The sequence below is a fragment of the Tripterygium wilfordii genome, chromosome 13, assembly GCF_013401445.1.
Source record: "Tripterygium wilfordii isolate XIE 37 chromosome 13, ASM1340144v1, whole genome shotgun sequence".
NCBI lineage: Eukaryota > Viridiplantae > Streptophyta > Magnoliopsida > Celastrales > Celastraceae > Tripterygium > Tripterygium wilfordii.
Genome location: NC_052244.1, coordinates 10,086,782 through 10,104,042, shown reverse-complemented (window position 1 = coordinate 10,104,042; position 17,261 = coordinate 10,086,782). Strand labels below are relative to the sequence as shown.

At 36.6% G+C, this 17,261-nt stretch overlaps 1 protein-coding gene across 15 annotated transcripts; it reads right to left on the bottom strand.

Moving 5' to 3' along the window:
• Positions 1-1,840: 1,840 nt before the first annotated feature.
• On the bottom strand, positions 1,841-8,374 carry LOC120011950. 15 transcript variants are annotated; one of them, XM_038863142.1, is made up of 11 exons: positions 7,960-8,374; positions 6,045-6,168; positions 5,873-5,935; positions 5,737-5,783; positions 5,605-5,658; positions 5,234-5,287; positions 3,861-3,918; positions 3,209-3,741; positions 3,044-3,117; positions 2,287-2,514; positions 1,841-2,193 (listed from the first exon to the last, which is right to left on the bottom strand). In XM_038863142.1, the coding sequence occupies exons 1-8, from the start codon at positions 7,986-7,988 to the stop codon at positions 3,658-3,660; spliced, it is 513 nt and encodes a 170-aa protein (XP_038719070.1). In that variant the 5' UTR covers positions 7,989-8,374; the 3' UTR covers positions 1,841-2,193; positions 2,287-2,514; positions 3,044-3,117; positions 3,209-3,657. The 15 variants fall into 15 exon arrangements, with proteins under 15 accessions (XP_038719070.1, XP_038719067.1, XP_038719066.1 ...); XM_038863139.1 differs by having other exon boundaries at positions 7,982-8,374; XM_038863138.1 differs by lacking the exon at positions 7,960-8,374 and adding an exon at positions 6,546-7,041.
• Positions 8,375-17,261: the final 8,887 nt, after the last annotated feature.

The window sequence follows — 17,261 nt, the reverse complement described above, 5'->3', positions numbered from 1 at the left end:
GTCATTCTGGAGGTTAGAGGTTTATGCCCACTCAGTTGTCCGAAATGCATGGTTGCTTAAAATGCATGTTGGGTTGGGTGGTTCTTTGGTTACCAAGAAAAAGTTAAAAAAAGTTCTAGGGTTTCGTGACAAAGAAACTTTGGCTGGTTCGGGAGGTAAATTATTGTGCGGATAGTCTTGCCAATCTCGGCTTTGATCTGCCTCAGGGTGCATTTCTTTTCTAATCCTCCTGCTGTTATTATTCCTTATTTACGGGATGACATTGTAGGGGTTTCCCGCCCCAGGTTATGCCTAGTTTAATAATACTCACTTTTAACAAAAAAAAAAAAAAAACTTTGGTTTGGATGATGAAGTTGACTATGGTAATTATTTGCAAATGCAGGAAGTCTCTAGTTTAACTCCCAAGCCAATAGTTTCGGCGTTATTTCTCGCACGAGTTTGACCATGTCTTATCCGTTGCCATCGCGGAGCGGGCTGGATTGATGGCCCAAGTTTAGAGTTGGCTCAACTGTCCGATGGGTATGTTGGTTTAGAAAATTCTCGATTACCAAAAAAAAAAAATTTAGGGTTTAGGGTTTAGGATTTAGAATTTTTATTAAAAATTTATTATATTTTAGCATGATTTAACATAATTTTGAGGCAATATTCGTTCAGAATTGGGGCCCTTGTCTCTCTCTTTTTTCTTAGTATGGAAAGGAGAATTTGAGCTACTTCTAGTTTAGGGCTTTAGGCCACAACACATTGGTACAATTGGATAGGGACGTAGAGGCTCGTAGCGGACAGAGTCCTCATTAGTTGATAAGAAGAGTTTTTTTTTTTTTGAATTTTCAAGGTCTGTTCATCATTTAGTTTCTGAAGATAAATTATTTTGTAAATTGATTTTGAGAGAGAGAGTTCTACCTATCAGTTTCGATGGCTTTTTAAAATAATTAGAAATGGCTTGTAAGTTGCAAGAATGACAAATGAGAAAGTTACCTCGCTAGCGGTCAATCAAACACCAAGTTTGGAATATTATGCATTGTCTTTCTTTCTTTTTCAAACATTTATACATTTATATTTAGAGGCGAATGTGTAACCCAGTGGTAGTGTTAAAAATCTACAATTTTCCTTGCGAAGAGAAGACGCTAATAAAAGTCAGTAATATACTCTATAGGAGGATTCAAAGGATCTTGAATCTTATTGATCTTATCGAGTTAGTTCTGCACCACCAAAAGGCCCAAACCATACCTTGAGGTGAGAGAGGGAAAGACAGGTTTTCTTAACAATGGACCAAGTCTCAACGAGTTCTTTCTCTTACTGAAGGGAACTAGTACTTGAGAAAGAGATGTCTCACCCATTGTGGATCGAAACCTAGGGCGCCTTCGAAGAAGACTCCCTTGCATTATTATTCTTAGTCGAAACTATGCATAAGTGGATCTCTTCTCTTGATGAGGAAGGGATCCCAAGGGGCTCTTAATGTCACACCCCCGTCAAAGAGGTCACAAGTTCAATTCCTAAAAAGAAGATCTTTCACATATTATGTAGGGTTAAAGTCTCTGTACATCTTGCATATCCGGGATCGTGGCCATCTAATGCGGGAGCATTGTGCACGAGACTAATCAATGGTATTTACTTATGCAACAAACGGCCAAATTTTGGTCAACAGTAATAAACCCAGAGCTTGAGACAAAATAGCTGTCCAATATCCCTTCATGTTCAGGTTCGGCAATTGAAAGATACACACTTCTCTATAGTAAGGTTTACTTGATCTTCTCAAAATTTCGCAAGCTTCTTCATATTTAAACTATTGGAAATTTGGAATAGCATTGAAAAAAACTAAGTATGATGTACATCAATGCAGTTATTGTCAATTGCTTATAATCTCAGTTATAATACTATATATAAGGTAAAAAATTAATGTTAATTAAAAATCATGAATTTTGAAATGGAGTAAGAAGGAAAAAAGGAAAAGAAAAGCAGTACCAGTAACAATGGTAATACCAATAGTTCCACCTACTATTCCTACTAATTCAACCAATTCTTGCCATAACCCTTCTTCTTCTTCATCCTCTCTCTTGCTGATGTTGTAGTTGTGGTTATTCCACCCGATTTCGCGTCCGCAGCACCTCTCCAGTCTCTCCTTCATCTTCACTTCCTCAATCTTCTGCCTTAATACACTCATATTTGCGTCAACCATGTTATTACCTGATCTCCCTGCAAAGCATTGGTAACACAAACCTTATTCTTCCGTCTATATATTTATCCAAAACAACTACATATAAATATAAATGATATAGACATGTGTACCTTCATTTCTGAAGCTTTGAGCTCTAGCTGGCAAGGCTTGAAATTTTCTCTTCTTGAGAGAGATTGGTTTGGTTACAGAAGCTAACCCATATGGAGGAAGCAGACATGAAGACATGATCTTCAAGAAAATTCTCTTTAGAAGTTCTCTCTTTTGCCTTTTTTCTTGGGCATAAATGGCTGGCTATTGTCATACATTTTATATATAGAGTACTGCAAGGTACGGATTTCCTGGTCAAAAAGACAAGATTAGGTGCGACGGCAAAGACAAATTGATTAATTAATTAATCTTAATTTTGAAGAATTGATAAAAAGGTCCCGGTATAACTTTGTTATGTGTTACAAGATATCTCATATTTTGGTCAAGAAGAGAGATGTGACCACGACCTGTAATTTGTACAGATAAATCCCAACAAAAATTTCATTCATCCCTAATGATAAAACATATGCAAGTCATTTTTTTAATTTGATCAACGAAGCTTCCTTTTGCAATCAAAATGTAATAATCACCAGCCTGGCTTCTAAAACCATTCCAATACACTGATAATTAAGCCAGGGAATACGCAGTTAGAATCATACAACAAATATTTAACCGGAAAAAAACACGGTTATCTCATCAAACATGAATAAATATTTGACTACCTTAGCTCATACAAGGTGTAGTTGGAATGACCAGATATGTGAGAGAATGTAGTAGTAGAAGGATAAATCAAAAACTAGCATCAAAACTGTGAGACTGGCTTTAGAAAGAGAGACTGACAAAAAATAGTCGATCATCGGACAAAGGAATTGCTGTAACTCCACATCAACTGGAACCTCCAGATCCTCAAATGTCTGAAACAACGATGAAATATCCAGCTAAACACATTATGGTGGGTGGGGGCCTGGGGGGTGGGGAATTCCTACATTGCATGGAAACCATTACCTGCCACTTTCATTCAAAGCATTGCATAACAAAGAACAAATTTCTTTGGTGATGGTTTTCCAAAAGGAACAAAAACATGCATTTTGCACCAAATGATCAAACACTGCAATATTTGAAATACAAGTTGTCCATTCAGTTTCGGGGGAAAAAAAATTACACTCAAATGATAATACTTATGCAACAAAGGTAGAATGATTTAAGGATTCACAAGGGTCCTTTTTCATTTCGTCAAGTACGTTCTTTGATCATTAAAGACAATAAATAATGTCCGATGACAGAAAAATCGCGAACCACAGTGCAAAACTGAGAAAAATTAGGTTCCATGGTCTCAATTGCATAAATGTCATCTCTTGCTTCTCTTTGGTGATATTGAAACATCATTACCAACTTTATTCTCAGAAACGACCTGAATTTTAACTCATTTACCTATATAGATATTAGGACAACAATCAGCAGTCATCCACATAATTAAAAGCCAGCATAAGTTCCTCATTCATTCGCAGCTGTCTCCTCAGATGGAGTGCTTCCCCCATCTATAGAGAAAGGGAAAAGGAGTTAGCGTTTTTTTTTTTCCTGTAAAAAGTAAAATGCTCTAAGAAGAACCAAAGGAGCTTGATAATGAGACGAGCACAATGAGAATGTGGATGCTAACCTTCACCATCGGATGGGGCATAAGGAGATTTCCGGTATCGTGTCTGCTGTTGTGTGGGCTGATGCAGAAGTATACAAATTATCAGACACCCAAAAAACATTACGTACCCAAGACATACATAGAACAATTTCATACGCATCTTCAAGAAAAATAAGCTAAGCGAGCATATGTTTATTTCTTTATGCATTGTACCATCACCACCACCAACACCAACCAAACCAAGCAAGAGATTTCCTGCTGGGTTTAGTGGGTTATGAGCCTATGACATGCACAATTCATTTCATTTTGAATTGGTGAATTATTCTTAAGGGGAAAAAAAGTTTATTTATCCATATCTGAAGCAAACATATAGGGCATAAAGATCATCACCCAGGAATGATGCAAGGAATAGTAACAAATACTCAAAGAATAGTAACAAATACTAGAGAAAGATTATATATTCATTGTGTTGTGTTGAAGAAAATTTTAGTCTCAAGGGAAATCTAAAGTATTACAGCAATCACACAACTTTTTTGGCTTGCTAACAGGGTTATCAAGCTTCAACATGAGCATATGTTTATCCACCATACTTTAAAAGCTGAGCAAGGTTGAGGGCTAGCAGGGATGCTTCTTAAATGATGCTAGAACTCAAGGTTCCAACCTTAAAAAGAGGCCGGGTAGGGATTTTCAAGCCATTCCCCTTAATCGCTGAGTTAAACTTCATCCGTACCAGTATGTCATCAACTCCCTCTCTCATATTTACTGAGCATAATTAGGGAAAACGAAATTACACACAAACATATATAACAGTCACTAATTTTCTAAGACTTCATTACGTAATTGCTTAAGTGTCTTTATCTTTATCAACCAGATGAGTAAACAATTCAGAAATATAGAAGACAAGGATTCCAAACTTAAAAAAAATAAAAATAACAGCGTTTAAGAAAAACCAGTAGTAAAAGACTATTAAACAATTATTGCTTTTCTACAATAATTTGTTCCACCAGCCTATATCACAGCATGCAGCAGAAGACTAATGGCAGGCAGTTCCTACTTACCAGCTTTGACAGTGGCTGCTAGCTACACAGCTACACCAAACAAATTACATAACCACCATGAATCAGCTTATCCTCAGTATAAATATCAGCCACACAGATTATTGAAAGCTATCCAATTAAGGCTGCCAAATGTGGTTCCTTGAGGCTTTCAAAACATTTTAAATGTTGGTACCAGGTCATGTCTCCCTTCTTGACCCTTCACGTTGAGCTCTATCTCTCTCACACACACACGTACATTCATTCAATGTTGGAATCACGTCAGGCACTTGGCATTGACGCATAAATTGCAATCCTGATCAGTTTAGAATCCATGATAAGTTTCTGGAGGTCATTCACTAATATCGCTGAACTGCCGTGGTTGCTCCTAGACCATTTCTCCTATGGTAGTTTCTGTTAAGTTTTATATGATCCAACTTTCTCAGTCACCCTGAATGAAAAATCTTATTTATCACCAAAGCAGAAACTAATAAGTATATATAATATGAAATTGACAAATCAAGAAAGTTTTAAATTTCCAACTGGTTTAATTAGTCAGATTGGTTTAAAGATATTCAGCTGAAGAACTCAAAAACCATTCATGCTGTTCAGCAAATAAAAATAATGATATGTGACCACACTACCCATTGACAATATGTAAACGTCAATGTTATGCGAACTGAAACAGGCGTAATCCAAATCCAGCTGAATACGAAATTATTAAATAATACCTGCAACTTGGGTCGAAGGGCTTCAAGAGGTCCCTTGGGCTTCTCAGCCCCTTGCTGTTATCCCAAAAAGCATCAGAAAATATACTGATTAACTTATAAGTACAGTTACAAAGGAATGTATCACAGTAGTACCTTTCCAAGCGCCCAATCAGCAGAATCAAAATAAGCACGTTCATGGTCCTGACAACAAAATCAAGCTTCAGCTGGAATATACAAACCAGCAACTCCTCAAACTCCAAGTAATAAATTTATTACAGCCAGAGATCACCTTAGAAATTAGTGGTGGTTTCTTGGGCACGATTCCTCCATACTTCTTCTTTATTGCTACCTCCTAAAAGAAACATTGCAACAGTAAGAACCCCTTCTTCTGGACTGTATTCCTAGTCGGTTTTTTTAATAAACAGTCATAATAAATAACATATTCAAATTATAGACACAACCTCCTCTTCAGATGATGGCATGGGCTTTTCAGACTCGTCTTGGCCATTTCCATCTACTTTTTCTTGCTCTTTAACATCCCTCATGCCTGACATTATGTCACGTGCACCACTCAAGAAAGAGCAGCTGCAACAGCATATCAGTTGTTTGGTAAGAAAATTTCAGCAAATTTAAAACTGAGCAAAAAAGTGAGATTGCCATTTTTCAAAAATAAAATATGAAAATAATGAAATCCATAGTGAACCAGGAGAAAAATGACAAAACAAAAGGTTTCAAGATGAACACAGCAGCACTAGAAAGATACATTTCAATGAACGGAAAAAGAAAATTGGCAACAGAATGGGATCACTGCTCTTGGATGAGACCAGATCTGAAACACTATTTGGCATATGAGTTGGATCCCTTGGGTCTCCAGGAATAGCTTGGTGCCTGAATTATAGCTTGGGGCTGGTTTGGTACGAAAGAAACTAAAGGAAGATTGCTGGTGAGCTTACAAATGGCACCTGCGGGCATATATGGCTGAAAAGGAGTAACAAGTATTCTCTGACAAAGAAGCTTCACAAAACCACTTTGAAGAAAGCTGGCTTGCCCCTGTAAGACTGTGGTTATCTGGATATTGTAACAGTTTCATTCACGACATCAGTTTAGGTGTGGGCTAATCCTAGGTCTACACAGAAGCTAAGCAAAGGGCCTCGCAAAGACTGTTAAAAGAAATAAAAATATTTTAAAATTTTAAATCTAAAAAAGGGAAATAGAATTCACACAGACAATTATTTCAAGAGAGAGATAAAGGTATCCTAAAAAGACTAGAACAAGAAAAAGAAGAAGATAAAGGCAAAGAAAAGGATATTTAAGGTATTACAGAATGGAATGAGAAGTCTTGATAAAAAATCATTTGATATAAATATCGTATTATGGCGACAGATGAACACAAGCAAGACAACTTTCATGAATTTCTTTCAGTCACTGATGCACAACGAAAAGGAATAAATAAAGCAATCATCATCATAATTATTTCAGTCTCGTTCCAAACTATTTGGGGTTGGCTACATGAATCCATGAGACCATACATTCATATCGAAGGCCATACTCTTAACAACTCCTATTAAAGAAATCAACCAATGGAGAAACTCATGGCAACCATTGATCTTTAATACTATAAATTTTAGGGGTCACATGCTAGCAGTCATAGCAAGAGATCCAGCAATGATAAGGAAAAATCCACTTAAATCCAAAAAAAATGATTAAGCTAAAACATGAATTAGTTAAACACAATATGGAACCCACGCCAACAAACTCCTATGAGTCATGAAAACCTATTGTGAAGCTGACACCCTGTAGCCCCTTCTTCTACAGCAGCAATTCCTTGTTTCATTAACAATCCAAAAGGTTTAACAACTTCAGCAACACCATGACCTTTCTTAACCACATAATTGTACCTGGATCTTATGAAGAGGTTTCAGAACCAAAAATATATCTACGTATGGCTCAAGATATCACGGTTAAAACTTAAAGTTCCAATGTCCCATAAAATAAATGCACAAAGCTTTGAAAAATGTAAAGTATCAAGAGTCTAATAAGGAAACTAAATGACCTCCATAACTGTGGAGATCCTGTACTTTTCTTAGCAAGAAAACTTATAATTTTCCAACATTGTGCACTTTGGAATGAATCACGTCATTCTAAAACAACCGGTTATGAAAGGTATTCTATCTCATTATCTTCTTTCTCCATTGAATGCATATACATTGAACCTCTCTCCAATCAAAATGAATCCTTAAATAAGATCATTGAATCGTAATCAGCACAAGCAAGAATATCGACATGAAACAAAAGGAATAACAAGCGTTACGCGAGGAAACCATACTAGAAGCATTTGTACCATCTTCATTTTTAGAAAGAAGTATAGGTCCATACCGAGGAAAATGACAACGCATACCTTCCATCGGACTCCAAGGACTCAATACATCTTAAACATCTGAGCATTCACTTTTGCCATTAACAGTGAGTTTTCAGAGCATTAACCATGGGAAAGACGTAAAAATCGCATGGAAACGATGTGGCATGGGAGAAACAACGGAACTTTGTGACGCTAACAAAGCTCTGCGGAGTGTAAACAGATCTGTAAAATTGAAGATGAAGATGACATGCCTGTCTAGTATCTGTGAGTGCACAGGCTGCAACTCTTCTTCTTGGATGTGGATTGGGGTTCGAACTCCTGTGTATGTCGCAAGCGCCAAGCTGAGGAAGAACCGAAAAGATGATGATCCGTTGTATGTCCATCCATAGTTTTTAAACCCACCCGCGCATGTAATCCTCAAAGTTGTCGAGGATTTCGAGATTCAATCCATGATTGAGGTTAAACTATATATTTTTAATAAATAATAAAATAATAAATATTTAATTATATATTATATAATATATAAATATGTATATATATAGTTATATAGTTATATTTTCACTTAATTATATTGTTTATAATACATTTCGTTCATTTGTACATGTATAATACACATTATATAATCTAATCTATTATATAATTACATGATATAGTATATAATTAAATAGTTAGTGGAGTCTTCTAGAGAATCCAATATCCAATATATAATTATATATCATAATGGAGAGGTCCCATTAAATACATGATATGTTATAAAATATCTTAGATATTACAATGAAATCTTCTAGACTTTAGATAGTAGAGAATCTCAGAGATCGAGAGATGAGCCAAGCTTTCAGATCAAATTGAAAGACAAAGATCAACAACTGGATCAATGGGAGAATGTTTCAAATCCTATCTCTATTCATTGAGTTAGTGTCGGATATGTGGCTTCTCTATTGCTTTCAATAGAAGAGGGTCCACTACTCTTCTTCACCACCTTTCTACATGCCTGGATCTGTGGCTTCTCCGTTGTCGATCTGCGGCTTCGGTTCCCTCGCCTACAGACACGCTTATGCTTGCCCACCATCATTGAGCTGCACCCACCTTCGTCTACGCAGGTCGTTGCCTTGTAGGTTAGTGGTTGTCACTGTGAGAAGTGGAGAGAGATCGGGAGAGGCACTGAGACGGCTTAGGACAATTTTGGGGTTGGAATTGAAGGTAAAATTACACATGGGGGCTTATAATTTCTTAACAAAAGTAAAACGTCTTATGTTTTTAAGTAATTTTATTGTCAAGCGATTTTTCATTAAAATTGTCCGGTCATGGGTTACACGATTTCACGGGTTAATTTACGGTTCATCAAGGGTCAATGTAGAGACAGTCTTTTTCATACAAAAACCGCGAAGGCCACCGATTCACGGGTTTCACGGTCGAACCAATAGGTCGGTCCAAGTTTAAAAACTATGGTCCAGACTCCAGAAAGGGGCAAAGCCACAATCACAAACAAGAAACCCACCACAAAAAACAACAGGTAGCGTTACCAACTTATAAATCCATAAAATAATTCTGAAAATTATAAGGATATCAGTAATTCATCTTATCACTTTATTGATGTAAGTGTAGGGCCCACAAAATGTGATGATTAAACTAGAGAGTGACATGTTAGTCAATGGGATGATTGGGATCCCATTTACTGGGATCCCTATCACTTTTAAAATAATTCTCAATAACTTGGAGTAAGGGATGGTTTGATAATTGATAGAACGTTCGCAAGATTAACTCTTACTAAATGTAAGTTTTGTTTGGGTTGATGTCTTAAAAGAGTTAAAGCGAGTAGGGTTAATAAAGAAGAGTAACTTCAACTTGCTTAGCTTGCAAGAGAGCAAATTCAAGAGGATAAATGAGGACTGAAGTTTCTCCTTAGTTAACTCCCAAATTCATAGCTGAGATAAAATTTTGTTTATTATTTTTTAAATTATCTATAAAAGTTTTTTACTAATTTTAACTTTAATAAAAATATTTATGTAACTCATATTACTCTCCTTTAACTTTATTTTCTATCCAAGATTCCGAGTAGGGGTAAGAAAATGTGGTCCCCTCCCATAACTCCTTTACACTTAACTCTCAGTCCCTTAACCCCAATTAACTCTTCATTTTTTAATCCAAGCAGAGCTGAGAGTTCCTAGGTTCAACTCTCATGCTAGATCTTACGTGAATTAGGATTGTTATAAATATGAATTTCAAATAATTTTCTTATTATAATAGTGAGAACCGAGAGAGATAAATATAGGGAGAGTTTGTGAGAGCAAACCCTTGAAAGTGACTTTGTTTTCTCATTGTAATATTCTCCAATCTAGTGGATCTGAATTTATGTTGCCCGTGGACGTATACTATTGTCGAATCACGTAAATTCTCGTGTTCTTGTTATTGGTTTAAATAATATGTGTGTTTTGTCGGTGAGTTTGATTTTAGCACAACAAATTGGTATCGAAGCTCTGAGTTTGTTATTCTCTGAGTTTTTTTTATTGCTTTGAATTTTGTTAGTTGATATTAGAGAGTTGGGCTTTGTGATTTCCGCTTTGTGATTGGTTAAATATTGGTTTGTTAGAAAGATGGATGAATGTACATCTTCTAAGACTATGTCTTCTTTTGGGAGGACTATATCAATGCTAAATTTGAGATAGATAATATTAAAGGTAAGAATAACTTCGGCATGTGGTACTGTGAAGTTATGCATATGTTGTTTCATCAGGATTTAGATATCGCACTAGATGATAAGCCAGATGATATAACTTATATTGTTTGGGAGAAGATGAATTGTTTGACATGTGGCACAATAATATTATGTTTAGCAAAAGCTTATAAATATTATGTTATTAAAGAGTCGAATGTTGAGGAGTTATGGCATAAGCTTGATGGGACATTGGATGAAAAGGTAGACATGCAAAGGATGCATGTGCTTTCTTGATGTTTAACATTTTACATCCACTATTGTACTTTCACTTAAGGGTGCTTTGGAGGATATGTTTGCTTATCATAAGTTTAGCTTGTCTAGAATACGTGGGCAATGCTATGATGAGGCAAGCAATATGCAAGGTGAGTTTAACAGATTGAAAACACTTATTCTTCTGAGGGATAACCTATATGTTTTTAGGTGCATTGCTTTGCTCATCAGCTTTAGTTGGCTTTGGTGGATGTTGTAAAGAATCACTTCCAAGCGAAGACACTTTTTGAATTTGTATCAAGAGTTTCGAATAACATTGGAACATCTAGCAAAAGAAGTGACACTCTTAAAATCATTCAACATGAAAAAAATTCTTGAAGGCCTAAAAATATAGAGAGTTATTTAGTGGTTGGGGCTTGAATTAAGAAACTAGCTTGCAACGATACTTGTTGGAGTTCACATTATACTACTTTGATCAGTCTCAGGCATATGTACTTCTATGCTTGAAGTACTTGCGATTGTTATGGAAGATGGGGCAAATGATCCATAATCTGTTAAGCTAGGTATTGTTAAGTGTTATGCAATCTTTTGACTCCATATTCAATATGCATATGATGACATATAATCTTGGGGTTATAAATGAATTGTTACAAGCATTGTAGAAAAAAGATCAGGATATTAAGACTACTATGAGGTTGGTATGACTATCTAAGCAACGATTGCAGACGATAAGAGCAAAATGATGCGATTCTTTGTTGGAAAAGTTTCCTCTTTCTATAGAAGTTTGATGTTGATGTTCCAAATATGGACGATATGTTGAAGGCTCGTGAATGTCCAAGACGGATAGCTGAATAAAAGAAGAATGAGTGTCACTACCGTATTGATTTGTTTAACACCGTAGTGGATATGTAACATCAAGAGTTATGTGATCATTTTTCTGAGGCAAGTACTGATTTGCTTCTTTGTGCGAGAGATCTAAACCCGAGTAACTCATTCTCTCCCTTCGACAAAGAGAAATTTCTTCACCTTGATTGATTATATTAAGATTATTTCTCATCGATAGATCTTGTTGCATTTGGAAAACAACTTGAGGCTTATGTTCGGGATATGTGCACTTCAGATGTGTTTCAAATATTTATGAGATTGCAAGTCTTTGTGAAAAGATGGTGAAAACAAAATATAATTTTGCATTATCCATTGCTATACAAACTAATCGCTTTAGCGTTAACTTTATCATCTGCAACTGCAACGGTAGAGAAAATATTTTAAACTATGAAGATCGTGAAACATCAACTTCATAGTCGAATGGGAAATGAATGGCTTAGTGATTGTTTGGTGGCATATATTGAGAAATAGGTTTTTGATCAAGTTCCTAATAAAGCAATCATTTAGTATTACCAGAACATGAAAACTCAAAAGAAGCAATTATAGATATATGTATAATGTATTATTTTCTTTTATGACTTATTAATGACAATTAGATGATTAATATAACAGATCATTTGTGAAATTAATATAAATATTTTTGAATATTTTTTATTACATAAATTTTTTATTCCTGTATAAATCTGATATCGTATGCTCAATAGGGTGGATGCCACATGACCATAACATATGTTGTAACTGGGATCACCACCAATTAAATTTTATAGACGCAATTGAACGTCTAACAATATGGGATGATCTATACGCATTTCAGAAGTCTATGTGTCCGAGGGTCTGTTATGTGCGGGGAAGGTGTGAGACACCCCATAACATTCACCTTATTAGGATAGTTACCATATGAGAGTAGATGAGTTACATGTTCTACCATTTGTTAGAGAAATCATATATATACAAGAGATACACTTAAAGAATGAGGATTAAAGATCGATCCGACCAAATGTTCCACTCATAATGTGTATTGTCCTACGAGAAGAGTGCACATTGACTTTCGAGTGGCGGCATAAATCCTTTTTTCTATGTGAACATTATATTGATGATGCGAATGCGAATAAAATAAGATGCATGATGATAGGAAGATGTGGGGGACACGGGCAAAGATATATCGAGTGAAACACTGCCTACTTATCATGAACGAATAGCGGACACGTACCGATTTAGTTCTTGAGAAACGCTTCCTATTCCGAGTGAATGATTGAATAGGGAACACTAACAGGGGTATGAAACATTGCCTATCCTGCATGAATGACGTATGAAATTTTTTATTATCGCTTATTACATTTAGATTCCAATGATGATACGCGAGTCTCATGAGTCATGATGTATGATGAGATATTTAGATGATATGAAATAATATTTTGAAAGAATTTGGCAAAGCATGGTTGATATGTGACCTAAATCAATTGTACAAACATGTATTTCAAAAAATGTCGTATGAGACAATACTTCTCGAAATGAATGACCTCCAAAGTTTCTTCTAATTCCCACTTTCATGCATGGTGACATCCAGTGGACATCGGAATATTCCCTCCTTTTGCTTTAAAGACTACATCTTGTCAGTTTGAGGAATATACATGAGTGTGGTTCTTGCTGTTGTGACTTTAAAGTCCCGTCCCCTATCCTCTTCTCTTCCTCAAGATCCTTGCCAATGAGTTCTTTAAACCTTTGTCCTTTCTTTATTTTCTCCCACCAAAAACTCTTCCCCTTTTTTGCCTTGGACCCTTTTCTTTTATCCTTACTTCCTCTATCATTTCACCTTTTTCTTTTTTCTCATTTTTCAGCCTACTGTTCCCCATTTACTCCTTTTCGATAGACTAAGCCCTGACGTCTGTTCTTGTGTGAGTATGGAGACATCGATTTTGCTCTTTGTTGCCTACACTCTATCAGATTGCCACCTGTCCGCATCACTATACTTGATCATATGTCCTCTCAGCCTTGTCTATCACGTGTAGGGCTGTTATGGTAACGGTTACCATTATCGAACACAAAAAATCGTTACCATACCAACCCCTTCAGTAAATGAAAAATGATACCATTACTGGTAGAGTCAGTACACCGACCAATCGGTAACGGTAAATCGATAATTGGTAAATTTACCATATAATGGACCAAGAAGCTATAAGCCCAAACCAAAGAGACTGACTTTGAGAATGAGCCCAATCTTCAATAACCCATATCACAAACCTAGGGATCAAAGAAGCTTCACAAACAAATAGGATGACGAATTGATGATTATGCCAAAGCATACCAGAGAGATCGATGGTGCAAACCTGATGAAATCAACTCCATAATTCTCACCAATTTGTCCATAAATCTAAAACTAGTTATACAAAAGAGACTCAGAAAAACAAATTCACAAGTGAGAGTAGTTACAGAGAGAGCAACAACGAGGTAGAGGAATTTATTTCCCAAATCGGAATCAATGAAATGGTGGATGTCTTCGAAAGACCGAATTTTCTTGGGTGGAGAGATTTTAACCATGATATTGACCAAGGTGGCGCGAAGGCAGTGGGTCTGCCGCATGTAAAGCAAGTACTAGCAAAGGAGGAGGTTGGCGATTTCGGGAGTCATTGTGGTGAATGGTGATGGTGGTCTTTGGATTCCATAAGGTTGCAAGACGAAGTTATTGAAAGAAGGAACGAGAAGAGTACCAGCATCATCGACAAGAAAGGCCATGTGTGTGATTCTCCATAGAGAGACCTTCACCTCGCTCGCAGCTGCTCCAAACCCAAGCGTCAATCGTAGAAGTCAAAATTAAAGGAGAATTGGATAAGGCAGTAGGCTGCGAAGAGACCAGAGAGAGAATAGGAGTGAATCAGTAAAGTGAATGAGGGTTGGTTAAGGGTTAGTTAGATGGCAACCCGACCTTATACTGGTCGGATGAGACATGTGCTCCAACTCGACCAGTATTAACCCGACCTAACCTCATATTAATGATACTATGTCTTTTTTATCCTTTATACTGATATATAAGCCCATACTACTCTAATACCTGTTCTTGTGTTTGAGATTTGAGACCCAAATAACCAATCCATTACACAAAGCCCAACCCACTAACTACTAAGGCAAACAATAAGGCTCTAAGTTCTAACCCAACCCTAACCCTAATTTCTCAGCTCTCGGCCTTTCACCTCTCACTTCGTTCTCAATCAGCAAGACAGCAACTCAGTCTCCGGCTTGCACGATTCGTTCTTAATAGCCTCTCACCACGGTGCCAATCGATTGTAACAGGTAACCTCTCTTATTATGTGTCGATGTCAGTCGAAAAACTCAATTATGTTCTTTTTTCTTTTCTAAACTACTGAGTATTTCTAAGTTTTGTGGTTCATTGAACAATATACAGTATTGTTGTTATTTAGAATGTATTTGAAATATTTATGATCCAGCTGATCTACTTTTGAGATGCATTTTTATTTATTTTATTTTGTTCTGTTATGATGAAAAGAAACAAATTAGTTTTGGGAAAATCCATCTGATCATTCATTTTGTGCAGTTTCATTTCTTTTGTGTCTAACCTTTGTGAGTTTGGTGATTCAATTTTAGGTTCATTGCTTCAGGGCCTCAGGCTTCTCTGTCTCACTACATAGCAGATTTTTGTACTGTATCCAGGCCCTCCACTTCAACAAATTTCAATTTTAGGTTTGTATCTCATGCCTTTTGTCTTTATTTTTTGATTCTCTTAAAAATGTAGACAACATAATCTTTATTACTATACCAGACTTGATTGTTTCATTGTTTTTACCTTATGGCTTGTGTTCTATATATCTAATTGCACTGCCATTGTTTTAGGTTGAGAAATATGGCTGATCTAGTGAGTTAGAATCCTCAAACTTTGGGTGCTGAAGAAGATGTAGCAGTTGTCATGAAAGAGCCAAATTTGCAATTTAATGAGCAGATGGAAATGGATGAATGTGGAATGATGTTTGATGTTTCTTATTTCTATTATTCTGCAATCTGTATCAACCAAAGCAGGTTTTTAGACTATTTTTTGGAGTATTTTTCTATTAACATTGGCTTGTTATTCTGTAACCCGACCTGACCCCATACCCGACCCCAACCTGTTTGACCCAACCCAACATCAAAAGAGGGTCAGGTGAGGGTTGGTAAAACACTAACCCGACCCCATGTGGGTCAGGTGAGGTATCTCCATAAACCCGACCCATGTGCACCCCTAATCACGTGGCTAGGTCTCCTCTAAGGATTTTGGCGGGATACTTTACTTTGCTCCCAAGGAAAGAGAGACATTCGAGCCTCAATCCCCGTTGGCCTATGATTGGGCCTGGCGAGTAATGGGCTTTATAAGGCTTAAAGAATTGGGCTTTTGAAAGAAGTCAACAAAGGACCTTTGTAAATTTTCAAACTCCATTCAAGAGTCCCGCCTTTCCAGAAGCATGGGAATGTGAAGAGTCGTGTTTCCAATTGTGAGGTGATTGAGCATTAATGGTGGCCCTTCGTGCTTCTAAATTTCATTTAATGCGATCTGGCCTATAAAAGGATAGGGTCTCGCCCTGTATACTCAGCAAACTCAAAAGATACAATAGATTAGGTTCTGGAGATGGTCAAAAACGTCCTATCCTCTTTTTTGTAGATGTCGAAGGGGAATCAAGTCCCAGTCAGATGGTGCTATCCAAGACCTTCTGTTCCTCTTTGGATGGTGGTCCAGTCCCTCTAATCTTCTTAGGGTGGTGGTTCAATCCCTCTAACTCAATGGTTTACAAACTCCAGCTTTTTGTCGCCAGTAAAAGGCTATCCAGTCAAACCTAAGATCACGTCGTCAATTCCAATAAGACCCTGATAAGGATCCTGGCAAACGAATAGGGGGTGGTGCGGTTACTCCCGACCTTTTCTGATAGAGCTTGTTGTCAGGTCTTTCCTATCAATCGATCTAAGCTTGCGATTTCCATTACTTCTATTAGATGAGGCGTCATTTGGGTTTGGGTTGGAAGGAAATAGTAGTCCATGAACTCTTCTAAAATTCATTTTGTGGAAGAAACCCTGGAGATTGTGGACTTTTTTGTGATTGGTTTTCAAAAAGATTTCTTGCACTTGTACTTTTATTTGAAACTCAATAAAAATCATTTTGACTCAATTTCTATTTCCATTTTACATAACTTACTTGAATAGGAATGACTCGTCTTCTCATTTAAACCAAACACCACAATGGAACTTTATTGGTATGGATTTCCACTCGCACAAGCCTTATTCATTTGTAGACTCGAGTAGGGTTTCAAAATGCTCGAGTAGGACTCCATCCGGACTAGACCAAAATAGAGTATTACAACATCCAAAGTGAGTGAATAAACTTGATGGATGCTTCGAAAATATTGCATACAAATACATTATAATAAAAATTATTACCCTCTCAAGTCAATTAAAATGAATTTTATCTTCATCAGCTTCACACAGCTTAAAAAAAATCTCGGTTTGTTCGCATACCTATGCAAAAATTGA

What these genes read in the sequence shown, in the direction of transcription:
- LOC120011950 (XM_038863137.1), bottom strand. Translation starts at nt 6,673, where the DNA reads ATGAAACTGTTACAATATCCAGATAACCACAGTCTTACAGGGGCAAGC. An exon ending in TGCCATCATCTGAAGAGGAG is followed by an intron (nt 5,936 to 6,044) that starts GTTGTGTCTATA and finishes TGTTTCTTTTAG; the next exon opens with GAGGTAGCAATAAAGAAGAA. An exon ending in CTGATTGGGCGCTTGGAAAG is followed by an intron (nt 5,659 to 5,736) that starts GTACTACTGTGA and finishes TTGGGATAACAG; the next exon opens with CAAGGGGCTGAGAAGCCCAA.